Consider the following 27,903-nt stretch of genomic DNA (forward strand, 5'->3'; position numbering starts at 1 on the left):
CATGTACTTGTATATATTGAATAAAACATTAAAAAGATAGCAAATAACTTTTTTTTAAACAAAAATAGATTTTATTTTCAAAAAGGTATTTGATATGCAATCCTCCACCATAGAAAAATAAAAATGAAATATGCTTTGACAAATGTATGACTTTCTTGTAACATTTGCGAGGAAAGTCTGTCAACATGGCTAAGAAATAATGAGCAAAATTATCTTAATGATCTTTGATCTTTTTGTTTTGTCTTTGGTACTTTGTGATCATTTGAACAAGAATATAACTATTAATAAAAAGAAAAAATAAGCCAGCTATCCATACTAGGAGAAATGTATTTTGTCCTTCAAATTCCAGGTAGTATGCAGGAGCCAGCCATAAAGCCTGTAGGAGACAAAAAAATATATATAAGATTGGAACAAAATTACATTTTAACAGCTATTTTACTTTAAAAGGGATATGAAACCCAAAAATGTTATTTTATGATTCAGACAAAGCATGTAATTTAAAACAGGTTTCCAACTTACTTCTATTATAAAATTTGCTTCGTTCCCATGATATTCTATGTTGAAGAGATACCTAGGTAGGCATCTGGAGAACTATATGGCAGGAAATAGTGCTGCCATCTAGTGCTCTTACAAATTAATAACATTCTTGCAAAAGCGCTGCCATATAGTTTTCCAGAAAAATTAATAATAGGAGTAAATTAGAAAGATTTTTAAAATTGCATGCTCTATCTGAATCATGAAAGAATAAGTTTGGGTTTCCTATCCCTTTAAAAGGGCTAGCAAAGTCGGAATTCAACTTTATGTCCCCTTTAAAATTAGTGTATTTACCTTATCCCAGCCGATTATTGAAAACAATTAGATAAGTGGAAGAATAAGGGCCTTTATAGAGTGGGATACTTCCTAACACATAATAAGCCACTAACCTTCACCCAAGTACAAAATGTTCTATCTCCGGTTCCTCTAAAATGGTACTTATATATAACAAATGATACCAAATCATCTATTATGCTCAAGTGGGAAACGGATACTAATACCTCATTAGATACACAAGATAGGTGCAAATTATTCTACTCTTCGTGCAAAGGTCTAATTAACCCCTTAATGACCACAGCACTTTTCCATTTTCTGTCCGTTTGGGACCAAGGCTATTTTTACATTTTTGAGGTGTTTGTGTTTAGCTGTAATTTTCCTCTTACTCATTTACTGTACCCACACATATTATATACTGTTTTTCTCGCCATTAAATGGACTTTCTAAAGATACCATTATTTTCATCATATCTTATAATTTACTATAAATTTTTTTTATAAAATATGAGGAAAAAATTGGAAAAAAACACACTTTTTCTAACTTTGACCCCCAAAATCTGTTACACATCTACAACCACAAAAAAAAACACCCATGCTAAATAGTTTCTAAATTTTGTCCTGAATTTAGAAATACCCAATGTTTACATGTTCTTTGCTTTTTTTGTAAACTATAGGGCCATAAATACAAGTAGCACTTTGCTATTTCCAAACCATTTCTTTTCAAAATTAGCGCTAGTTACATTAGAACACTGATATCTTTCAGGAATCTCTGAATATCCATTGACATGTATATATTTTTTTTTAGTAGACAACCCAAAGTATTGATCTAGGCCCATTTTGGTATATTTCATGCCACCATTTCACCGCCAAATGCAATCAAATACAAAAAATCGTTCACTTTTCACAAATTTTTTCACAAACTTTTGGTTTCTAACTTAAATTATTTACAAACAGCTTGTGCAATTATGGCATAAATTGTTGTAAATTCTTATCTGGGATCCCCTTTGTTCAGAAATAGCAGACATATATGACTTTGGCGTTGCTTTTTGGTAATTAGAAGGCCGCTAAATGCCACTGCGCACCACACGTGTATTATGCCCAGGAGTGAAGGGGTTAATTAGGGAGCATGTAGGGAGCTTTTTGGGATAGTTTTAGCTTTAGTGTAGTGTAGTAGACAACCCCAAGTATTGATCTAGGCCAATTTTGGTATATTTTATGCCACCATTTCACCGCCAAATGCGATCAAATTAAAAAAAAAGTTAAATTTTTCTCAATTTTAGGTTTCTCACTGAAATTATTTACAAACAGCTTGTGCAATTATGGCACAAATGGTTGTAAATGCTTCTCTGGGATCCCCTTTGTTCAGAAATAGCAGACATATATGGCTTTGGCATTGCTTTTTGGTAATTAGAAGGCCTCTAAATGCCGCTGTGCATCACACGTGTATTATGGCTAGCAGTGAAGGGGTTAATTATGTAGCTTGTAAGGAGCTTGCAGGGTTAATTTTATCTTTAGTGTAGAGCTCAGCCTCCCACCTGAAACATCAGACCCCCTGATCCCTCCCAAACAGTTCTCTTCCCTCCCCCACCCCACAATTGTCCCCGCCATCTTAAGTACTGGCAGAAACTCTGCCAGTACTAAAATAAAAGGTATTTGGCCCTTTTTAAAAAAAAAAAAAAAAGCATATTTACATATGCTGATGTGTATGATCCCCCCTTAGACCCCAACCTCACTGATCCCCCACCTAACAGCTCTCTAACCCTTCCCCTCTGCCTTAATGGGCGCCATCTTGGGTACTGGCAGCTGTCTGCCAGTACCCAGTTTTGCAAAAAATTTGCCTTTTTATTAAAAAAAAAAAAGCCCTTTTCTGTAGTGTAGCTTTCCCCCCCACCAAGACCAACCCCCCACCCCTTCCAGATCCCTTAGATTATATTATTAAGTTTAATCTTTCTTTTTTTTTTTTTTTTACTTTTTACTTTATGTTTTTCTGTAGTGTAGCGGTTCCCACCCGCTCCCGCCCCGTGCGCGCCCCCGTGGGTCCCGCCCCCCTCCACTCCATACAGAGCATCGATGGCCGCCCACCCGCCTCCCACGTAAGCTCCCACCCACCAACGATACCGGCCATTGATGTCCGGTGCAGAGAGGACCACAGAGTGGCTCTCTCTGCATCGGATGGCCAAGGGGGGTTATTGCAGGATGCCTCCATATCGAGGCATCACTGCAATAACCGGAAAGCAGCTGGAAGCGAGCAGGATCGCTTCCAGCTGCTTTCCAGACCAAGGACGTACGCCACACGTCCTCGGTCATTAAGTGTATTTTTTTTTGAGGACGTGTGGAGTACGTCCTTGGTCGTTAAGGGGTTAATGCTGATCTAAGGGAAAATAGTCTCAAAACTGTCTTTAGATGGTACTTTACTCCAATCAAAACTGCTCATTTCATGGCAGGAAGATAGACTGTAGGCATTTCCCAGCACATTATTAGAAGTTCAAATAACATTAACCATGTCTCAAGGGTTACTAAATGCTCCATTATTAAACTGCCACAAACATATTAACACTTTTGTAAAGATACTTTGCACTATCACGAGAATAAGCATTGCCAAATATTGGAAAGAGGAAGTATCGACATGGAGAGAGATAATGGATAAATTTAGGTTGCCATACTCACTACATGAGACAGCATCAAGAATTTTTGGGTACAACAGACACATTCCACAAAATTTGGTTTTACTGGATGATGCATCCGAACAAAGCTAACTCCTTTAACTCAATATAAGGGGAAACTAATATGATCCAACTACAAGAGAGAAATTAGGTATGGGACCACAAACGAGAGAGTTGGGGGTCAGAAGACAATAAATTGCTAGTACATTTGACAATCTACAAAAGGTTTCTCATTCCTCATTGGCGTAATAAGACTAGATATTAATAGCTGACATTGACACATAAATTTTTTCGCTCAGTGACCAAAGGTTAATTGTTGTTTAATTGTTTTTTTATTATTACAAATCTATGTTAAAAATATATGCAGCAGATGTTCTTTATCTGTACACTTTATTATATACCAGGCACAGGAACAAGGTCATGACTAGATGAGAGATGAAAGGTTGAATCCAATGGCAATTGAGACCTTGTAAGCCAGTTAATAGAAATATATAAGCAAGACATGAAGGAGCGCAGAAGCGATAACGGAAATTGATTTGCTTATTGACTTGATAAAAGAAATACTGTAACCAACTGTATAGAACATGTAATCTGTTTTATGACAAAGTTACTTCAATAAAAAAATATTTTAACATAAAATTAGTGTATTTGTTAGTTTTGGCATGCAGATAGATTTTATTGTCTTGTAGATGTGTTTGTATTTTTTTTAGTAAAACAAACAGGCAGTGGTTGCTGAGATATAAAAGTTTATGAAGTCAATAATTGTTATATATGTCAAGCATTCTCAATATCAACATTTGGCAACAGAGGTTTTTGCTGTCAGTTGTAGTTCCAAATATTGGTTTGTATGATGCTGTAATCTAGAAATCAGTTACTACTTGCAGTGGTGGCATGTATTATACATGTGTCTGTGTGTGTCTAGAAGACAGATTACACACACATGTATGTGTAGAAGGCAGATTACACTCACACACACAAAAAGTATTGACCATTTTTTAGAAGTCTGTGCGTTTACCTTATATTTTAGGGATGGAGAGGGGTGGGGCAATGATCACATGATGATAATGTGCATAGGAGCCCATCCCCTGTCTGTAAGGGGAAACTCTGGAAAGTAGAACAATCCTAGAAGCTGTTCTGTAACAGTGATATTTTGTTTGTTTTTTCTCAGCAAAGAAAATAAAGATATTTAGCAGTCAGTGTTGTAACAAGTGTTTATGTATCTTGATAACAATTTCTGAAGATCATAATACATTTTTTTGGTGTAAATGTTTTCCTGTCAGTACAAAAAAATGTTTTTGTACTAAATCTCTTCAGAAGTGAGTATTTGATATTTCATAACAAAAGACTTTGCCATTGCTTGTACATAAAGGAGGAAATATTGCATTCCCTACATTTAACATAAGAGAAATACAGGAAAACTTATATATGTAACAATATACACACACTTACCTGGCCGATAAACCAGAGCATAAGAAGCAATGTTCCCTGGTGCCATGACATCTTCAGACTGGGCATTACAAGAGGTAGTAGGCAGAGATACCATAGGAAATACTACAGAAAGACAGTAAGTAAATAGCATTGGTGGAGCATATATTGCCTGGTGAGTTTATTACACAAGCTATTACTTCTAGTCATATGAAACTTATTCAGATGATAGAAAATCAATAGAAAGTTACCTCTGTCCCTGTAAAGTGGAAACTAATTTCAGCTTCAGGTACACATCCCTCTACTTGTAGTTTTCAAAAACAGATGTACATTCAATGAAAGGTCTTGGATGTGATTAATTAAACATTACAGTGATATATATATATTTGCTTAGTATATATCAGCAACTAAAGACTGCACTGTAAAATATTTTTATTCAAAGTAAATGTTTTAAAAATGTTTAAAATCATAATTCTGGTAACAAAAATTGCAGTGTTTTGCACTCCAGGGCTAAACCTTTTATAAAGCCTATTGAATATGTTTTGTGGCCAATTAGCGATAGTTATAAATGGGCTCCTACACTGATTAAAGGGATACGAAACCCAAATTTTTTTCTTTTATGATTCAGATAGCGCATGCAATTTTAAGCAGCTTTCTAAATGTAGCTACCAATTAGCAAGCTCTACCCAGGGTGCTGAACCAAAAATGGGCCAGCTCCTAAGCTTACATTCCTGCTTTTAAACTAAAGATACCAAGAGAACAAATAAAAATTTATAATAGGAGTAAATTAGAAAGTTGTTTAAAATTGCTGCTCTAAAAATTGGATGTTTTAAGGTCATGGTGTTGAATACTGTGGAAAGCATCTTTATTCTCTCTGGGGAGTTGAAAAGAAAAATACATTTTTTTTAGCCCAAAAATTGGCAAAATAAAATAGTGAAACTAGTACAAAACAAAGTTAGTTTTTTTTCTGTGTTTTTTTTTTAAATTGGATAATCATTTTAAAGTAATTTTATAGTAATTATTTATTTTTTTTGGACATGAAACCCAACATTTTTCTTTCACAATTCAGATAGAGCATACAATAGTAAACAACAAATTACTTCTATTATGACATTGGCTTTATTCTCTTGGTATCCTTTGCTGAAGGAGCAGCCAGTGAAGCGATCACAATAACTTACTAACATGATATATATCATTTGTAAAGAGGTAGCGCAAGGTAAAAGAGCAGACAACTGCCAAGGCCTACCTGTAAAGAACTCACCAGTGATCCTCTAACCACACAACATTTTGGAATGTAAGGTTATGACAAAACAATACTGCACACCTACCTGTGAGGTACACACTTTATTGAAGCTCACAAAGACAGCTGTGTGGAGAAAGCAGCAGAATGCCAGGTCTTTGTAGTACGCTAGCGATATAACAATCAACGATATTAGCTGAGGCAGAAAAGCCGCAAGACCCAGGCTAAAACTCCAATCACTTTCTGCGGTCAAGTACAGCATGTAGAAATATGGCGAGAAATTATGCCGAATATCCCTCCTGGTCAAGTGATACAAGTATGTATGCTCAACGAATTCCCAGCCATAGCTTGATGGGGATAAAGAAAGATTACAGAAAATCAGTCTGCTTTATAGTAACGTGTTACATCTAACAAGTTATACGGGAATTTCACCTTTTCATGGACCAGCAAAGCAACACACATGCGTTACAAATACTGACAACAGTAAAACTCTTGATTTTGTGATGCAGGGATCAGATTGTACTATGATCTGCAACCACAAATATATACTTTAAAAAGGACAGTGTACTGCAAAATGGACTCTGCTTTGTTCCTAATGATGCATTTTACCTGCTGGATTGTAATACATTGTTTATAAATATCTCATGTACCTTTATTTTGACATTTCAACTAGCTGTTTTTGCCTGTTGTGTCTGCCACCTATACTGAAAATGTGAATACTGCAATATTGGCTATGGAAAAATTGTTCTTTTGTGATTCAGATAGAACATATAATTTAAAACAACTTTCCAATTTACTTCTGTTATCTATTTTTATTCATTCTCTTGGTATCCTTTATTGAAGGAGCAAAAGTGCCCTATTGGAAGCTAGCTGAACACATCAGCTAAGACAATGACAAAAGTCATATACGTGCAGCTTCCAATCAGCAGCTAGCTCCCAGCAGTCTACCTAGGTATTCTTTCAACAAAAGATATCAAGAAAATAAGGCAAATGAAATAATAGTTGTTTAAAATTGTATTCTCTATCTGAATAATGAATGTTTTATTTTAGCGTCCCTTTAAACACAAACGCTAATAAAAGGCGTATATGAATACTTTTAATATTAGCATCATCAAGTCTAAAAAAAACCTACCTATAATAAAACACACTCGTAAGCAGGAAAAAGGTTAGGCCTGCTGCACATCCGAAGAGCAAAACATCACGATTTAGCAACTGAAGAACCAGCATTCTGAGCTCTGAAACTCCTTTTTGACTCACTTTATTTCTAGTTATGTTCTCAGTCTGCAGAGCCAGCACGATGGGCAACAGGTAAGTCACTGGATAAATCTTCATGTGCACAGACAAGCCATAGATTATAGCCGCCTTTAGGAGGTGGCGCTTTTGGACATAGTACAAGGTGGAAAGAACAAGTACTGCTAAAACAGACTCCGCATTTCCTCTGCTGGACACGGCCATGGGTAGGGGATTGAAAAGCCAGAAAGCAGTGTATAACATGGATGACTGTTTGTCTAACCCTTTATAGAGGAGCATTGTGTGAATGAGATAGGCAGCTACCAGGTCACAGCACACAAACAGCAGTTTGCCAAATAACTCGGTGAGGTAGATGTTGGGTGTTAGGATCCAGGCCAGCAGCGGAGTATAACGGTAAGTTGCTCTTTTGTAAGGTGATAGGCCCTAAAAGAGAAAAGAAAAAATGTATTCCACTCATAAGCCACTTAGTTTTCTTTTCTAATATAGAGCTTGGCTTAGGGCTGGGAGATTGAAGTATTGAAATCAAAATGTACATAAAATGTTTCATTATAAGTCAATTTTAAAAATGTGTTTACTTCCACTGCTCGCAGAGAGTGCATCATGTATTAAACAGAACTGACCCTGCAACATGCTACACGATTGCTTGGTCAGTGCACAAGCTCATTTATATTGGTCCCTCACTTGTCAGTGCAAAAGTAATGAGTAAACATACTTAGAGGTTTTTTAAGGGTTCTATCCACGGCCTGTAAAACAATGCAACATAATAACAGTTTAAAGGCGTTTCAAGTATGTATTGTGTATGCCTATATAAACTATAAATGTAATGCTCATTTATTTATTTAAAACAGGTCATGAGTTGTCTGATACAGATGCCCTTAGAATCTGTGGGAAATTAAACCAGATTTCTTTTTTTCATGATTTAGAAAGAGCATGCAATTTTAAACAACTTTCCAATTTACTTCTATTATATCATTTGCTTCATTTTCTTAGTACCCTTGGTTGAAAATCTAAATAGGCTCAGTAGCTGCTGATTGGTGGCTGCACGTATGCATTGTGATTTCTTCAACAAAGGATACCTAAGGAATGGAGAAAATCTAATTGAAATGTTGTTTAAAATTGTATTGTCCATCTGAATCATAAAAGAACCATTTGGGGTTTCATGTCCCTTTAACTTGAAAGCTTCCATACTACCTGGAAACTTGACTTGTTGAGCATACTGAGATGAGTGTTTTTAATTCTATTTTTGAGTTAGGGGACTGGGAACATATCATTTTACTACCTAAACTACCTAGAATGAAGGGATGAATGAGGTTTAGAAAATCAGCTGCAAAGAATAATAATATCCCTTTGTATTGGTGATGCTGGAGAGGCTTCTTACAAAATGTGCTTAATGTCTGTATCACTAGAGCTGCATGATAAATAATTGATCTAAAGTTTAGTATTTGGGTTTCTTTTCCTGCAATCAGCACACAAACACAGCCTCCATTTCATTAACATAGTGATTCTCCTACAGGGTTACTGAAGTTGTTTTTACAAAAATTTGCCAAGTGTGTATCATGTTGCAAGGTCAGTTCAACTGCAATCTTGTGCCACACTTCCAGTCATTCTCATCTGAACAAAGCATAATAAGACTAATATAAGAGATAGAACCAGGAAAGACAAGTATTCAACTGGGGACAGACAGAACTAAATAGTTTTACCCTCTGGGATAACACCTGCAAAGTGTGTTGCCTCTTTTAGCCCACTTGTGCCTTTTCCAGTTTCTGTAGCATATCTCCCAACAACTGTCAGAAGATTTCTGGGATGTGGGAGGTAAAGAGACTGTTGGCAGAGGCTTCCAGTATTTTTGGGGGAGAGCCATATTTGGGAGGGGTGGGATCACATGTGAAGGGGCGGGATGACTGTTGCCCTGTAGGCAGGTTGTGAGCGTGGCTCAGCCATTCTCTGGGTGCTGTTTGGGCAGGAAGCAAGCCATACCTCCCAACTCATGACAATCCTGCAGGATGCGGTTGGTTACAGGACCAATCAATGCAGAAGAATTACATCATTAACAAGTACACAATAAAAAGACAATACAATACCACTTACTCTAAATTTTAAATAAGCCGTAACTTTTTTTTTCTATCAAATGTATTTCTTCTCCCATTTCTGGCCCCTGTAGCATGTGACAGGCATCAGTCAATCACAGACTAGTATACGTATACCGTGTGAGCTTGTGCACATGCTCAGTAGGATCGTGTTCCCCAGAAAGTGTGAATATTAAAACGTGCAAAATTTGATAATGGAAGTAAATTGGAAAGTGTCTTAAAATGCATGTTCTATCTGAATCATAAAAGTTTATTTTGACTTGAGTGTCCCTTTAAGGTATGGTAAGCTGTAGCTTCATTCTCATCCCATGCATAAGGGCAGTCTAGCCCCAAAACAACCAATCAATACTCTGAACAAAGCATTTATACAGCCTACCCCAGACATGTTTCATCCTTTATAGGACTTGTTAGTAGAGGTGCAACTATATCCCTCTAACATAATGTGAGTTAGAGGTCTTAAAGGGACATTAAACACTAAATACATGCTAGATAGAATGATGCATTCAAAGAAAAGATTAGTCCATGACTAACATGTAGATGTATTTCTTAAAGTTTCATTAGTTGTTTAAAAAGTGACAAAATAAGTGTAAAGTTTTATTGTCTATAAAACACTGGGAGCTGCCATTTTGTAACTTGTGTTACCTTCTCTGCTGTGGCCAATTAGGGACAGTTATACATAGGTCATTAGAGTGTGCAGCCAATAGCTGTGTGGAATAGAACAGTGTTCTGCACTTCCATTTCTAACAGGAACTGAAAAGCTCACAATTTCAGAATGGAATTACAGGCAAAGAGGACAAAATAAATAATGAAAGTATATTGCAGACTTCTTTTTATATATGTGATTTATCATTTTATTTTACTATCTCAAAGTGTGTAATGTCCCTTTAAAGGGATATAGCTGCACCTCTACTAACGTGTTCTATCTAGGATGAAACATTAGTCTGGGGTAGGCTGTAAAAGTGCTTATTTCAGAGAATTGCCTGGTACTTTAGGGCTGGAATGTACTTTGGATAGAACAAGACACAAACAGGCAAGGTTGTGCTAAGTTTCTTATAGCCTGCTTAAAGAGACATGAAAGTCAAAATTAAAATCCCATGGTTCAGATTGAGTATGCAATTTTAAGAGACTTTTCAGTTTACTTATATGATCAAATGTACTTTGTTCTCTTTGTATCCTTTGTTGAATGGCACAAGGGCTCAGGAGCCGCAATGTACTAGTGGGAGCTAGCTGGTGATTGGTGGCTACACACATGCCTCTTGTAAATGGCTATCCAGATGTGTTCAGATAGCTCACAGTAATGCATTGCTGCTCTGGAGCTGATTTAATAATGTGTTTAACATTTTATTATTGCACTATTGCTTGCACATAACTAACACATTAGAGCATTTTATTTTTCACACTTTTATGTCCTATTATGGGGTAACTGCAATATAATTTATTGGTATGGACAGATGTGATTATTTTATATGCTCTGCCACACACCAGTGTATAATCCATTAATATACAAAAGCTAATCAAATGATTAATCTACAAAAAATCCAATTGACATCAAAGGTTAATTTTGTAGAAAAGATTTCTAAATTATTAGATGTCATGCCAACATATCAGGAACCACAAATGGGACTGAAACTGATTGTTACCTGAGTAACATAACGGGCGGCATCTGTGAAAACGTGATAATCAATATCTGTGTACTTCACCAGCATGGTCTGGTCTTGGTATACACCGTAGAGGACAAGGATAATTCTAATAAAAAATGCAGCCGCAAACATAGCTTGAGACTTGAAGAAAAGATGCTGAGGCGTCACCCAAAAATTTGTATTCTTCTTCATCTTCATTTTTCTTGTTTCACACCTCACATTACGGCTGAAGAAATTTTTAACAGGAAATTAGTAGCTATATTTGTATTGAACTTAAGTAAATCACAGCAGTGAAACACCAGCATTCTGAATAAATCAGGACACTGTGTTTAAACATTATTGTGAATTTAAGACAGACGTCCGGGGAGCAGTATCATATTCTGCAAGCAGTCCAGTTTAGACTGAGCACAAGTTCTTCACAGGAAAAAGTAAATCTGAAAAAAACAAAAAAAAAAACCATATGGCTATCAGTTAAATAATCATTTAAATATGTTTTATAAATAGAACAATGGCACAGAATTGTACAGAAACACAAGTACACTAATACTGAAAAAGATACAATCACCAAAATAGTCCTTTAAATGAATAAAAAAAAATGTGTTTTAAATATAATTTTTATTGAGGTTCAATTCAAGGCAAACAAAAAAAGGTGTCATTAGAAAATGCAAAGGAAATGCTTTGCGATACATACAATCAATATGAGAAGACATACTTTACAGGTTTATACAACACATTTTGAGAATATAAATACACATATCACTTGCCCTTCAAACTACATACCTCCTAAATGAAATATGGGGCCACTTATGGACCTCCTAATGATATAAAGGATACAAATCTACAGAAGGTGTTCTCGAGTAAAAGGAGACCGCTTTTGGGTCTCAAATGGTGAACCTCTTTTTATTTGTATGTAGTGGTATAATTGTAGTAGAACATATAGGGGAGGTGGGAATATTATTGTTAAATTAACATAAAACCTCTAAAATAATGATTCCAGGGTATAGGTCATAGGATACATTTCACATGTTTACCAAGTAAACTATATGGGGGATGGGGGGGGCGGAGTTAGCGGTAAACAGTTAGGAATATGTTGGATTAGCAAAAAAAATGGAAACACAGAACTTATTTGATTCGCTTAATAGTAATAATAGCAATACACCCTCTTTGTACCACGCACACAAACAGTAATCTCCCCCTTGTACCAAACTAAGGGCTACATCTAGGCCCCCGAATATATATAAGAGGGACTTAAGGGGGTATAAAATAAAACACTTGGGTGTTAATAAAAGTAATATAGTACCAACTCATGAGTTAGATAGCTTCCATATGGGGAGATCTCAACTAACTTATATAATAACCTGATATTGTCAAATACATTTCCTATACAAATATCTGTGGATTATGTTAGACGCCTGCATATTAAGATACAATTTAGAGACAAGGGAAGGTCTTGAGAGTATTGAAACACCTCACTAGACAGCAGAACAATTTAGGAACTTTCAGTTATAAAGTTAACTACTATGGGGGGCAAGGGTGATATCTGTTAGTGTTAAAATTAAAAGTTTTGTTTTATAGTATATAATCTATGTATAGTTCTGTAACATACTCCCGGCTGTACCATAAGTACAAAAATAAGTTATCATCATGGACCTAGTACATTATGACCGAGAATAGAAGTAGTATATATCTATTAACTAAGATTATAGCTACACTTAGTATATACACTGCTCAAAAAAATAAAGGGAACACTAAAATAACACATCCTAGATCTGAATGAATAAAATATTCTAATTAAATACTTTGTTCTTTACATAGTTGAATGTGCTGACAACAAAATCACACAAAAATTAAAAAATGGAAATCAAAATTTTCAACCCATGGAGGTCTGGATTTGGAGTCACACTCAAAATTAAAGTGGAGAAACACACTACAGGCAGATCCAACTTTGATGTAATGTCCTTAAAACAAGTCAAAATGAGGCTCAGTAGTGTGTGTGGCCTCCACGTGCCTGTATGACCTCCCTACAACGCCTGTGCATGCTCCTGATGAGGTGGCGGATGGTCTCCTGAGGGATCTCCTCCCAGACCTTGACTAAAGCATCCACCAACTCCTGGACAGTCTGTGGTGCAAAGTGAAGTTGGTGGATGGAGCGAGACATGATGTCCCAGATGTGCTCAATTGGATTCAGGTCTGGGGAACGGGAGGGCCAGTCCATAGCATCAATGCCTTCATCTTGCAGGAACTGCTGACACACTCCAGCCACATGAGGTCTAGCATTGTCTTGCATTAGGAGGAACCCAGGGCCAACCGCACCAGCATATGGTCTCACAAGGGGTCTGAGGATCTCATCTTGATACCTAATGGCAGTCAGGCTACCTCTGGCGAGCACATGGAGGGCTGTTCGGCCCCTCAAAGAAATGCCACCCCACACCATTACTGACCCACTGCCAAACTGGCCATGCTGGAGGATGTTGCAGGCAGCAGAACGTTCTCCACGGCGTCTCCAGACTGTCACGTCTGTCAAATGTGCTCAGTGTGCCCCTGCTTTCATCTGTGAAGAGCACAGGGCGCCAGTGGCGAATTTTCCAATCTTGGTGTTCTCTGGCAAATGTCAAACGTCCTGCACGGTGTTGGACTGTAAGCACAACCTCCACCTGTTGACGTTGGGTCCTCATACCACCCTCATGGAGTCTGTTTCTGACCGTTTGAGCAGACACATGCACATTTGTGGCCTGCTGGAGGTCATTTTGCAGGGCTCTGGCAGTGCTCCTCCTGTTCCTCCTTGCACAAAGGCGGAGGTAGCGGTCCTGCTGCTGGGTTGTTGCCCTCCTACGGCCTCCTCCACGTCTCCTGATGTACTGGCCTGTCTCCTGGTAGCGCCTCCATGCTCTGGACACTACGCTGACAGACACAGCAATCCTTCTTGCCACAGCTCGCACTGATGTGCCATCCTGGATGAGCTGCACTACCTGAGCCACTTGTGTGGGTTGTAGACTCCGTCTCATGCTACCACTAGAGTGCAAGCACCACCAGCATTCAAAAGTGACCATAACATCAGCCAGAAAGCATAGGAACTGAGAAGTGGTCTGTGGTCACCACCTGCAGAACCACTCCTTTATTGGGGGTGTCTTGCTAATTGCCTATAATTTCCACCTGTTGTCTATCCCATTTGCACAACAGCATGTGAAATTGATTGTCACTCAGTGTTGCTTCCTAAGTGGACAGTTTGATTTCACAGAATTGTGATTGACTTGGAGATACATTGTGTTGTTTAAGTGTTCCCTTTATTTTTTTGAGCAGTGTATATTCAATTGCTAAAATTTGGTTAGGCTTCTCTTCCACTAATATATTTGTAAAATAAAATATAATATAGGACATAAACTGGGCTGCGACATCTCGGCCACTGACAACACAGCCCTCTTCCTATCCATTTGGGCTGAGGGGGACATATTAAAATCACCTCTGACATCAGAACTAGACTCCAGCTAGCCACTAAAAATAGAATTAACAAAGGATAGGGGCGGGAGCAAGCCGCAATACGCAATCACCCTATTGTTCATAGGAAATATGTTTAAATGGAGTAGCTAAATACTTAAGGTATAAACATATAAATACAGTAGCAATGAGTATTATGTGTATACTCTCGCCAAATCAAATCAAATGAGTACTGGGTAGCTGTAAGAAATACTAGAACATGTATAGTAGTTCTGTTAGATATAATATAAACATTGAAGGAATGTGCTAAATTTTGTATAAACAGATATGTTACATAATTCAACATATATAGATATAGTATGTGTCATAAGGTACTCTCATTAAGCTCAGAGCAAAAATGAAGGGTGAGTACTAGGAAGCTGCAACTTAATATGTTAGATAAATTATCAACCTGCCAGAGCATAAACATATAAGATTTTTGTTGAATATAGTGCAAACAAATGTTATATAACTTAGTATGTTAATTCAGTTTATGCCAGAAGAGATATTTACAACCTGTAAAAGGTCATTAAAGACAATTCTACCCAAAACTTGAAACTTACAATTTTAAGTGACATTAATGCCTGCTAAATGTAGCCACCAATAAGCAAGCAATATCCAGGGTGCTGAACCTAAAATAGGCCGGCTACTAAACTTTACATTCCTGCTTTTTAAATAAAGATATCAAGAGAACGAAAAAAAATTGACAATAGGAGTAAATTAGAAAATTGCTTAAAATTGCCTGCTCTATCTGAATCATGAAAGAAAAAAATGTGGGTTTAGTGTTTAAATAGGTGGTAAAGTACTCACATTAGTCAGAGTCACTATAGTTCTGAGTATCACGCTTTCACTGGCAAGCTGGATCAAATGAAATATTTATTTTAAGCAATATATGTAAATTAAACAAGGAGGTGGATATCACTTTACAGGGTAATACTCATAAAACTCCGTAAAGAAGCACGATACACTACTATTAGAGCCATTAAGCTGAGTCCCAAGTGTCTATCAGAGTTCTTAGTGTGTCTCTCTGTAAACCGATCTCTACCCCCTCATGTGACGTTTCTCCGTATTTCCTTTCCGAGATACGTTTCACCGCTAAGGGCGGCTTTTTCAAGGAAACTTAAACATTCTTATGACACTAAATAAAAAGAGAGAAGCACTTAACCTGGGAACGAACAATACAATAATAGCTTGTTCTATGGCTAGTTACCACCCAAGAAGCAGCCTCTTTTTGCTCAACATGTGCCTTTCACAGAAAAGAACTTTCCTGAAGCATATCAGTCTGGTCCTGAATCCAGACGTGGACCAGTTGCTCAGTGTGCCTAGAGGGATATGGCTGCACCTCACTGACGAGGCCCACAATAGGCTGAAACGTACGTCTGGGGTTTTGCTGTTTCTCTCATTCAGAGAGGGATTGCCTGGTATTTCAGGGCTGGACTGTACTGCAAAGTCAGGATCAGACTGATATGCTTCAGGAAAGTTCCAAAAAGAGGCTGCTTCTTGGGTGGTAACTAGCCATAGAACAAGCTATTATGCTATTGTTCGTTCCCAGGTTGAGCGCTTCTCTCTTTTTATTTATTCTTATGACACTGCTAAAATTTTTTACTTTGAAACACTCTTTATTTTTTAAATGTAAATGACAAAGTTTATTTTATTTTTTTAGAACTCCAACTGGACAAAATTAAACAGTACGGTACAAATATTTAATTATCCATCAAACTTTTAAAAGTAAAAAAAATAAAAAAAACAATATTTAACAGCATCCCAATTAAATAGAAAAAATGACAAATATGTAATTTTATTAGGGGCAGGATGGATAAAAATCCATAATTTTTTTTTATTCAAAAATTGATTTTTTTAAAATATAAATATGATTTATTTTTTTTGTATTTATTTTAGCTAGGTAGTTATTAAATAGTTAATAACTATTTAATAACTATTGTACCTAGTTAAAATAAATACAAAGTTGCCTGTAAAATAAAAATAAATCATAAAATAGCTACAATGTAATTATTAATTATATTGTAGCTATCTTAGGGTTTATTTTACAGGTAAGTATTTAGTTTTAAATAGGAATAATTTAGTTAATAATAGTAATATTTATTTAGATTTATTTAAATTATATTTAAGTTAGGGGGGGTTAGACTTAGGTTTAGGGGTTAATAACTTTATTACAGTGGCGGCGGTGTAGGGGGGGCAGGATAGGGGTTAATATATATAATGTAGGTGGCGGTGGGCTACGGGAGCGGCGGTTTAGGGGTTAAACAATTAATTTAGTTGCGGCGGGGTCCGGGATCGGCAGGATAGGGGTTAGTAACTTTATGTAGGTGGTGGCGGTATAGGGGGCGGCAGATTAGGGGTTAATAGGTATAATGTAGGTAGTGGCAGGGTCCGGGAGCGGTGGTTTAGAGGTTAATATATTTATTATAGTTGCGGCGGGGTCCGGGAGCGGCGGTTTAGGGGTTAATAACTTTATTATAGTTGTGGGGGGCTCCGGGAGCGGCGGTTTTGGGGGTAAACAGTATAGTTTAGTGTGGGTGCTTAGTGACAGGGTAGCAAGAAAGCTGTGAATAAGCCGATGAGGAGCGAGATCGATGACTGTCAGTTAACAACAGTCCGCTGCTCATCGCACCGTACTTGGTGCGCGGCTTTTTGACAGCTTTCTTGATAAATTTGGCGAACGTATTCAGGTCCGCGGCGGCGATGTTAGGTGAGCGTATTGGCGCCAGCGAATGCCAGAAAGTAGACAGCTTGATAAATAGAGGCCATAGTGTGCTAAAAGAACGCGCATCCTGAGTTGCAATATAAATGAACAGGCATGGAATTTATTCTAGCTTTTGTTCTCTCTCAGGAGTGCTGTTCTCTTTCTATTTTTTCACATTTATGTAAATTACTCTTGGGTCACCCTAAGAGTAATGGGTAAGCCAGACGTGGAGCCCGTGCACACATGCCCTTAGAGAGATACAACTGCACCTCACTGACGAGGCCCACAGAAGGCCGAAACGATTATCTGGGGTTGTCGCTTCCCTTGTTCAGAGAAGAATTTCTTGGTATTTCGGCGCTGGACTGTCATTGGGCAGGATCAGACTGATATGCTACAGGATACTTTTTCTCTGTGAAGGGGCATAGTTTACTAAAAGAACGCGCACCCTGAGTTGCAATATAAATGAATAGGCATGGAAGTTATTCTAGCTTTTGTTGCTCAGGGGTGCTGTTCTCTTTATATATATATATATATATATATATATATATATATATATAACAATAATATCCTGAGGTAAATAGTAACTGGGATGTTGGGAGTTAAAGTGATGGTAAACTTTAGCTAATCAAATGCCATATGTGTAATCTTTGCCATTAAAAAAGTATATGTGTACTTTTTTTTTTTTAATCTATCAGTGAAAATGGTTAAACCAATGCCTATAGTAATGCTTCTATTACAATGTTATGCTGGCCCACTGGGATGAACTATTTTTTTTTGTTTATGATAATTCCAATGAACATCCAATTAGTGTGTGTGTCATTTGACACTTTTGAAGTACAGTCCTTTGAAAGCCCTTAGGAAGCCTATGTAGAGAGTGGGTGTGACTGCTCTCTATCACACAGCCCAGCAAAAAGAGGAAAATAAGGGGTGCGGGGGAAAAGAAGATACTAAGTAGAAATATAAATCTTTTATTATAAAATATATATACACTTTTTTTAAAAAAATAATAATAATAACTATGCTGTTTTGCTTGTACACTAATATATTTTTCAGTGCAACATTCTTAAAGTCTGAAATTTACCATCACTTTTAAATATTTTCTTGTGGGATTTTTTTTGGTTTAAAATGGAATTCCTTTAAATTCTTGTAGTGAAAAGTAAAATCTGGTGAAAATCTAAATTCAGTCTTCAGTAACTTTTATTGATCACAGGCAATTTATTTTCTTTGCTGGACTGAGTTAATTGGAAGACTCTCAGACCCCTGTTGTAACCTGTCAGGTGGTTAATGTACAACATCCCTAACATCATAGCAGGCTAACTATAATATCTCAGGTTATGTGTTAATCATTTTCATGTTACTGGGTGACCAAATACAACATATGGTATCAAAATAATACCTATGATTACACAGCATGATTGATCACACATGTATGGTTACTGTATAAACCTAAATACAGATATGTGTACTATAATTTCAGCCAGGGCTTGAGTGCTGGTTTATGACCAGCCATAAAGGAGTTGGCTGCATTCCTTGCCCCCTCTCTGAAAGGGGACTGGCAAGAAACCTGACCTCAGCCCAAAAAAGTATTAAAACTGTTGAATTTGGCTAACGAGTTTTGTAATTTTCATGGCAGACTACGAGCAATATCATGGGTGACCATATTTTCTTCCAATCTCCTTGAGCAGATGCTTGTACAGTATTAGGTTATTTTCTACTTTTTATTATAAATCTGGTTTGTGTAATTGTGTTTACTAATATCTATATATAGCTATATATATATATATATATATATATATATATATATATATATATATATATATATATATACATACATACATATACATATACATACACACACACACATATATAAACACACATATATACACACACATACACACAGGGCTCAAAATTTCTACTCTTTACTAGTCATTGGCAAGTGGAAATTTAATGGTGGCGAGTGAAAGTTAGTGACTAAATGTTGAAGTAGCAAACACATTTTGGGCTATGTGATAAAAATATCTGAAGGGATATTATATATACTAGAAAAGGCAATGATATATTATTCCTCTAGGGCTGTAGGAACATCATTAGTGCTTAGAATGTTACTTCTGAGAGGGGAAACGGGAGCAGAGAGAGAAAGAGAGAGATTGGAGAAGTAAAAGTGGATAAGATAGCTTTACGAGAGAGGGGAAAAAAAGAAAAGAAAGAGTAAAGAGATGAGAGAGGGTAAAGAAAGAGCGTAAAGAGAAAATATGGCCTGAAACATAAGAGAGAGGGTAAAAAGAGAGATTGAAGAGAGGAGGGACGGGAGAAAGATAGAAGGGAGAGATGATAATTATAAAAAGAAAATCTCCAGGTCTGCTGAAACCTTCCATGACTGTCAGCACTCTCTTTCTCCACTCTCTCACTTGAACAACTTCCTATTTCTATCCAGCTGTTGTCTTACCCAGAGCCAACAAGTTCATGTTGCTAACTATTATGCACTTATTTTTTGTTAATCTATTGTCTATTATACTGTATTTAGCATTATTTAAATTGTTATGGTATAAAATATAAAAAATGACTGCACAATAATGTGTTTCACAATGGCTAAACATATGCAAGAAGGGGTGGAGTAGTATGTGTGTTGTGGGCATGTAGTGGGTAGGATCAGAAGTGGCGAGTAACATTTTGGCCTGGCTAGTAGTAATTTTGAGCTATATATATATATATATATATAAATATATATAATATATATATACACACACTCACCGGCCACTTTATTAGGTTCACCTGTTCAATTTCTTGGTAACACAAATTGCTAATCAGCCAGTCACATGGCAACAACTCAATGAATTTAGGCATCTAGACGTGGTGAAGATGACTTGCTGAAGTTCAAACCGAGCATCAGAATGGGGAAGGGGATTTAAGGGACTCTGAACGTGGCATGGTTGTTGGTGCCAAATGTGCTGGTCTGAGTATTTCCAAAACTGCTGATCTACTGGGATTTTCATGCACATCCATCTCTAGGGTTTACAGAGAATGGTCCGAAAAAAGAGAAAATATCCAGTGAGCGGCAGTTGATGTCAGGGTAGAATGGGCAGACTGGTTCGAGATGATAGAAAGGCAACATTAACTTAAAAAAACACTTGTTAGAACCAAGGTATGCAGAATACCATCTCTAAATGGACAACACATTGAACCTCAAAGCAGATGGGCTACAGCAGCAGAAGACCACACCAGGTGCCACTACTGTCAGTTAAGAACAGGAAACTGAGGCTACAATTCGCACAGGCTCACCAAAATTGGACAATAGAAGATTAGAAAAATGTTGCCTGGTCTGACGAGTCTCGTTTTCAGCTGCGACATTCAGATGGTAGGGTTAGAATTTGGCGTAAACAAAATGAAAGCATGGATCCATCCTGCCTTATATCAACGATTCAGGCTGGTGGTGGTGTAATGGTGTGGGGGATATTTTCTTGGCACACTTTGGGCCCCTTAGTACCAATTGAGCATCATTGAAACGCCACGGCCTACCAAAGTATTGTTGCTGACCATGTCCATCCCTTTATGACTACAGTGTATCCATCTTCTGATGGCTACTTCCATCAGGATAATGAACCATGTCATAAAGCTCAAATCATCTAAAACAGGTTTCTTGAACATGACAATGAATTCACTGTACTACATTTGCCTCCACAGTCACCAGATCTCAATCCAATAGAGCACCTTTGGGATGTGGTGGAACAGGAGATTCGCATAATGTATGTGCACCCGAAAAATCTGCAGCAACTGCGTGATGCTAGCATGTCAATATGGACCAAAATCTCTGAGGAATGTTTCTAACACCTTGTTGAATCTATGCCACAAAGAATTAAGGCAGTTCTGAAGGCAAAAGTGGTCCAACCCGGTACTAGCAAGGTGTACCTAATAAAGTGGCCGGTGTATATACACACACACACACTGTGGCTATTTTTTGTTCATAATAGAAACCAAAGGAACAGTTCTAACAGTATTGTGTTTCTAGATTGATTTGTGCCAATTTTATTTTACACAGGGGAGAGTGAAGTTAACAAGGAAGCACCTGACACTGATATAAATTATTAATTTGAAGCAAATACAAATGTACCTGAACTGTTTTCACTAGTTTATGTTACTTTTCTGTCTGTTAAATAAGTTTATTGTTCAAACGTCACCTGCATAGAAATGAAGAGATAAATCAGTCAGACCTGCACGCTTAGATAATATAATGAGAGTTGTAAGAGAACTTAAGACACACCTGGTGAACTCCCTGTCCAGCCCACTTTCTAAAACTGTTAGACTTACTTGAAACAGAAAAAAAGCGCAATGCAATTTGTAAAACATACACAGAAAACAAAAAGTATAATCCTAATTTGTTAGAAAATTTACACAGAAACTTTCAAAGCACAATCAGAATTGGTAAAATCACAATCCTAAATACTTTACTATATACAAAATCTAAATGCATTAAAACACAAAAAAAGATAGTACAAAACTTAAATGTAATAAAACATATTGACAATCTGATGTTTAAAGTAAATTAAATACAAAGCATACATGTAAATGTAACAAAACTCTTTTATCATTATTGGCTATATTGTTACTGAGCTTCAACATCTAGAATTTGCCTTTCTAGAATCATGTGAGGGATATCGCAATGCTAGAGGATAATTTGAGATCATCTAAGCTGAGCAGAGAGCTTTAGCTAGTCGGCCCTTAAAGCACAATTTTAAAAAGGTCTCCAGGCTAATTATCTAGCATTGTAATGCAGATAAATATGTAGTTGCCTGTAGATACCCTATTTCCGATTGGTTAGTACTCTGTACAGTGGGACTTAAATGGACATGAAACACAACATTTTTCTTTCACGATTCAGATAGAGAATTTAATTTTTATCAACTTTCCAATATACTTCAATTATCTAATTTGCTTCATTTTCTTTGTATCCTTTGTTGAACAATTATTGAAGCACAAGGGTGAGCCAATAACTAGAAATTTTCACCCAAAATATAGTAATTTCTATATCTTGGCCATATCCCTGAGTAATACCTACCAGTGAGAGCCCCTCCCCAAAGGGGTGTGGACAGAACGGCCCACTTCCTTAGTTACCTCTATATAGGTAACTCCTAGACAGTATCACCTCCTCCTCCTAGAGATGGCCAGTCAATAGGTGGTCATGGAAAAAATTGGGAGGGAGCCTGGTAGGTATTACCAAGGGATATGGGCCCTGTTAGTAATACCTACCAGTGAGAAGAATCAAAAGCTCTAAAAAACATAAGGGTAGGAAATAAAAAATAAAGCAGTAATAATGAAATGCGAATATAACTGCAAAAATATCAAATTTATTAAGACAAAACAGAAGAAAGGATCTTGCGACCAAACTTTGCAGACGCTGATTGATGAACGTCCAATTTGTAGTGGGAAATAAAGGTATAATGTGACTTCAAAACAGCAGCTTAGCAAATTTCATCAGGAGCAGCATCTGCGTGCAAAGCCCAAGATGTAGCAACTGCCATTGTTGAATGTGCTTTAAGTCCTTCTGGAACTGTTCACCTCTCTGCTTATATGTTCTGGAAAAAGCCTGAACAATCCAATTTGAAAGAGTGGATTTAACCGGTGCTTGACCCATTCTAGGACCTTTAGGAATAATGAATAATCTATCAAACTTGCAGAGTGATAGTGTTCTAGTAACATAAATATGTAAATATCAAACAACATCCAAACAATATAAACCTGCTGACTTTCTGGGCAAAAAGAAAGCAAGAGGATATCTTGATTTTTATAAAATCTAGACACTACTTTAGGAAGAAATGCTGGTACAGTTCTTAAAACAACTTTGTCCTGATGAAAGAAAAGGCATGATTTTCTTACCGAAAAAGCTTGTAGTTCTGAAACTTGACGAACTGACTAATGGCTACCAGAAAAACTATCTTCAAAGTAAGAAACCAGAGGGGAACATTACAAAGAGGTTCAAATGGATCTTCCCTCAGAGCTTCTAAGACTAATGGCAAATCCCAGGAAGTATAACTGTTTTAGTAAAAGGTTGTATATAAGCAAAGGTTGGAAAAACTGAATAATTAAAAGGATCTTAAGCCCACTTAATTCCAGAAATTATTAATTAAAGATTTATTGAAGCTGTAGAGGCTCCATGTAGAGAATACATCCCAAATTCTGTAATAGATTCTGGAAGTAAAACATTTCCTAGCTTGTCATAGAGTTTCAATAAGAGAAGTTTAACTATTCATTAGACATAATCTGGAGACTTCAGCAACCATATTGTCAACTTGAATACCTGTGACCCTGGATGAAACATAAGAACTTGGCACAGCATGTCCTGATTAACTGGAAAATGCCAAGGAAGAATTTCCAGTCTCTGAACCAGAGGAAACCATGGCCTGCATGGCCAAAAAGGAAAAAACAGGTAGAAGGTTGCCTTTTCCTTTTGAATTCTCCTCAGTAACTGGGATATTAGAGGAAGTGGAGGAAAAACATAAATCAGTTTAAATGCCAATCTTGAAGATAGGCATCCACCCCTAAGGCATGGAGTGTTAGAACACGACTGAAGAACCTGGCAACCTGATTGTTGTCCTTGGAGACCATAAAGATCTATGCCCAGCATCCCCCATCTGCTGGTTATCATCTGAAACAAATGATTATTGAGTTGCCATTCCATTGACTAAATTCTCTTCTTGCTTAGAAAGTCTGCTACAACATCCTCCTGACTTGGAACATGATATGAGTTGAATGTTGCGCTGAGCCCAAACAAATATTTGAGATACTTCCCTTAAAAATGAATTACTTCTTGTTCCTCCCTGGAACTGAATTTATGCTGTCATGGTTCTGTTGTCTGACAACACCTTTACTGACTTCCCCTTCAGATAAGCTTGAAAATGTAAAAGACCAAGTTAAACAGCCCTTATTTCCAGAAGATTGGATGGAAGGGACTGAATGTTACTTTTCCAAAGTCCCTGAGAAAAGATTCTGTTGCAGATGCCCCCCCCTCCTCCATCCTACCTTGTTTGAATCCGTCTGAATTAGAACCCAATTTGGCTCTTTCAAAGGAAGGCCTCTGGACAAATTTTGAATCTGTATCCACCAATGGAGAGATTTCTTCAAGGTCCCTGGAAAACGAATCTGAAGAGACAGACTGATTCTTTTCTTGTAATAACACAGGAAATGGTTTTTAAAAGGACACATCCTCCATCTTGCCCACTTGACAAAATGAATGACTGGGGCCATGTGACCTAAAAACTTCATCCATTGACGTGCTGATAGACACTTCATCTGTAGTAGATTTAGAAAATATTTCCTCAGAAACTGATTTTGTGGTTGAGGAAGAGACACCATTCCTCTGTTAGGTTATTAATTAGCTAGAATCCTGATTAAAGTAGGACCACTCAGTCTCACACCTTACCTCAGGTTCTCACAGATTTAATTAGAGAACCCTGTCATGCTCATAGATCTGAGGGTCACTACTGTACAGATACAGAGTGAAAAGGAGCGTTATCACCAAATAACCAACAGATATAAACTGCAAAATGGTACTTAGTGAAAGTTAGCGTTCAGAGTACAATATAAGGGTAGTAACTGAAATATCCAGCAGGGGTTAAACAGATCAGTATAAAATGTAGCTCGTAGCTTTCAATTACTGAATGGTAACTCCCAATCCACTGATGAGTGAATATAAGGTATGTATATCATTCACATAGTAGATTACTAACTTATATCTAGAGACAGGCTCTTGCAGAGGTTAGGAGTTAATAGGCGTAATGTTAATAATTTTAGTTGAGACTTGTCAGACCAGCTTCCATGTAAACGTATGTTGGCAGACTTAAATATCACAAAAGCAGTCAATCGTTAGCACAGCAGATAAGAACAGTGCATGCAAGTTGTAAGAAGCACATAGAATAGAAAACAACGTTACCAGCTTCCTGATGCCGCTTTGTGGCTAACTAGGGCTGCCCAGAGAATCCGGATTGCAGGCTGTTTGAGAGAGCGGATGCAGCAAGCGGAGTCCGTGGATTCGGATAGGCGTGACGTCACACGCTGAGAGCGTAGAGCGGAGCAGTCCGCAATAGTGCGAGAGGCTGGCAACAAGTGAGAGGAAAACTGTAGATAAACACCATATGTTGAGACACGGAGACAAAGAAATACAATGAGGTTCAGACTGAAATAAAACTCAAGAACTGCAGAGGTACAAAGGAGTAATTTCCATCCTTAGGAATGAAGACTTGGCGAGGTGTCTTCACAGGAAAGCTCAGTTAGCACCTGAGCACATTAGCAAATTACCAAGCGAGGAGTAACAAAAGGAGGGGCCTTAAATTGGGAGAAAAATCCTCAGTCCAGAAAATGTAAAGGTACAGAGCAAACGGTACAAAAACCCTGACATCCTCTGAGAGTGTTGAAATTAGTTCCCAGAATAACTAGGTCCTGAGATGGAATTAAATGACTCTTTGGAAAATGTATAATCCATCCGTGATTTTGAAGGAATTGAATTAGAATTTATCTGTGAATCTTTGCTTATTGTAGAGAATCGGCAATGAGGAATATGTTGTCTAAATAATAAGTGACAAATAAAACCCTTAGACGCAACTCTGCCACCAGAGGAACCAGAACCTTTGTAAATACTCTTGGAGCTGTTGAAATGCCAAATGATAAGGCTGCAAACTGAATCAGATCCAGAAAGGAAACAATATTTTAGATGGACTTTATTTTATCCATTCTAATGCGAATACACTATTATCTTTTAAAAAAAATAATAATCATGCTCTCTTTGAATCATGAAAGGACAAAATTGTGTTTTATGTTCCTTTAAAGTGATGGTAAATTAAATACTTGTATTTTGTGCAATTCGATGTAACATTTAAAAATAATATGTTTCATTCATGAAAATACACAAATTTAAAACTTACTGTAGTAATTTACATATAACCGCTTCTTTGCTACAGCACACTCTGGCAGCCCCGACACTAAGACCTCCCCCCACTGAAGTTTTCGTCATTGTCCAATGAAAATTGTGGCATTTTGGCATGTTTCAATGTTAAAAAAAAAACAAAACAAAAAAAAAACAGGATCTTTTGCACATGCGTTACCAACGCCATACACAAAAGATCCTGTGTTTTTTTTTTACATAAAAACATGCAACTATTTTCATTGGACAACGGCGAAAAAGTCAGGAAAAAATAAATAAAAAGTTCTTAGTGTCGGGGCAGCCGGAGCGTGCAGTAGCAAAGAAGCGGTTATATGTAAATTACTACAGTAAGTTTTAAGTTTGTGTATTTTCATGAATGGAACTTATATTATTTGTAAACGTTACATCGAATGGCGCAAAATACAAGTATTAAAGTGAATGTCAATTTTGATGTTAAAGTGTCCAGTTTTTAAAAATTCGATTAAAAACAGTGGCACTTTAATTCATCAAAATTTACATTTCACTCCTGTTGAGAAAAAACAAAAACTTACCTTTTAATCTTCACAGCAGCTCCAGCTTTCTCCGGTCGTTGCAAGCCATTTCTGAGGTCAGAAATGATGGATAGGTCATCCTCCAATCACGGCTTCCCGCCCGGGGGAATCAGTGTCTGATTCAACGGCGTGATTGGAGGAAGCCGGATTCCTCATTTTGGACCCAGGAAGAGGCTTTGCGACGGGCGGAGGAAGCTGGAGCTGCTGTGAAGATTAAAAGGTAAGTTTTTTTCCCCCAACAGGAGTGAAATGTAAATTTTGATGAATTAAAGTGCCCCTGTTTTTAATCGAATTTTTAAAAAACGGGCACTTTAGCATCAAAATTGACATTCACTTTAAATTTACTATCACTTTAAAGCTGTTTATTGAGTGAGTTACGGTGTTTGTATCATACAAAGAAGTACACAGCTAAATAAATGCGTGTGTGAAGGTAAAAGGGCAATGTAATATTTTTGGCAAAATATCTTAAAAACTAAAATATGTTTAAACCTTCTTCCAAGAAATGGCACTAACACAATAACTATCAGCAACCCAAATGTCACTCAAATCTGTTCTGCCACATACTTGGGTACAGGTCCCTGTTGCATAGTAAAGGAATTATGTCACCTTTGAAATTGACATATCTTAAAAATGGCTGAAGTAATTCCACCTGCATTTTTTTATTCAAACGTTATGGCCATTTAAGGTAATAATTGAAACTTCGCTCTAACTATAGCAGCTCTATAAAAATAATCTAGATTTTAAATCTGAACAGTATTATAATAAAGCAATTGCATTTTTGTTTGTAACTATAGTGGGTAAATTACCAGGTATGAAGCGGCATTTTCCATAAGCGTTTAAATCCAGATGGGGGAGCACAACACTAGGAAAAGTCAGATGAGTCTGAGAGAATCTGGGATCTTGCAAGATGGGAGGGAAGGAAAAGAGAAACTAAATACCCTGAAGAAGGAAATGAGGAACAAGTATGATGGTGGTGCAGTAAGGAAGAAATAGTGAAGGGTCTTAGACTCCTTTGAATAAATTACATAAGGAACAGACTACAGCAAGTAGTAAAGAGAGGTTGACACGGAGCAGAGAGGGTGGGGAACTAATGAAGGAAGGGCAGGGGAAGGAGGAGCGAGCATGTACTAGCAGGAAGAAGTGATGGT

The 27,903-nt window shown here is 37.2% G+C and overlaps 1 protein-coding gene across 2 annotated transcripts; it reads right to left on the reverse strand.

Moving 5' to 3' along the window:
• Positions 1-48: 48 nt before the first annotated feature.
• Positions 49-27,862, reverse strand: PIGM (phosphatidylinositol glycan anchor biosynthesis class M). 2 transcript variants are annotated; one of them, XM_053714396.1, is made up of 7 exons: positions 27,562-27,862; positions 25,218-25,380; positions 11,116-11,549; positions 7,270-7,811; positions 6,226-6,484; positions 4,922-5,023; positions 49-376 (listed from the first exon to the last, which is right to left on the reverse strand). In XM_053714396.1, the coding sequence occupies exons 3-7, from the start codon at positions 11,311-11,313 to the stop codon at positions 215-217; spliced, it is 1,263 nt and encodes a 420-aa protein (XP_053570371.1). In that variant the 5' UTR covers positions 11,314-11,549; positions 25,218-25,380; positions 27,562-27,862; the 3' UTR covers positions 49-214. The 2 variants fall into 2 exon arrangements, with proteins under 2 accessions (XP_053570371.1, XP_053570370.1); XM_053714395.1 differs by lacking the exon at positions 25,218-25,380.
• Positions 27,863-27,903: the final 41 nt, after the last annotated feature.

This window comes from Bombina bombina, chromosome 5 (assembly GCF_027579735.1).
Source record: "Bombina bombina isolate aBomBom1 chromosome 5, aBomBom1.pri, whole genome shotgun sequence".
NCBI classification, from domain to species: Eukaryota; Metazoa; Chordata; class Amphibia; order Anura; family Bombinatoridae; genus Bombina; species Bombina bombina.

Bases quoted from the DNA above. Each gene is read 5' to 3' on its own strand.
- PIGM (XM_053714395.1), bottom strand. From the start codon at position 11,313: ATGAAGATGAAGAAGAATACAAATTTTTGGGTGACGCCTCAGCATCTT. The intron at 6,485-7,269 runs GTAGGTTTTTTT...ATCCCCATCAAG, and splicing joins ACGAGTGTGTTTTATTATAG to CTATGGCTGGGAATTCGTTG. The intron at 377-4,921 runs GTAAGTGTGTGT...TGTCTCCTACAG, and splicing joins TGCTCTGGTTTATCGGCCAG to GCTTTATGGCTGGCTCCTGC.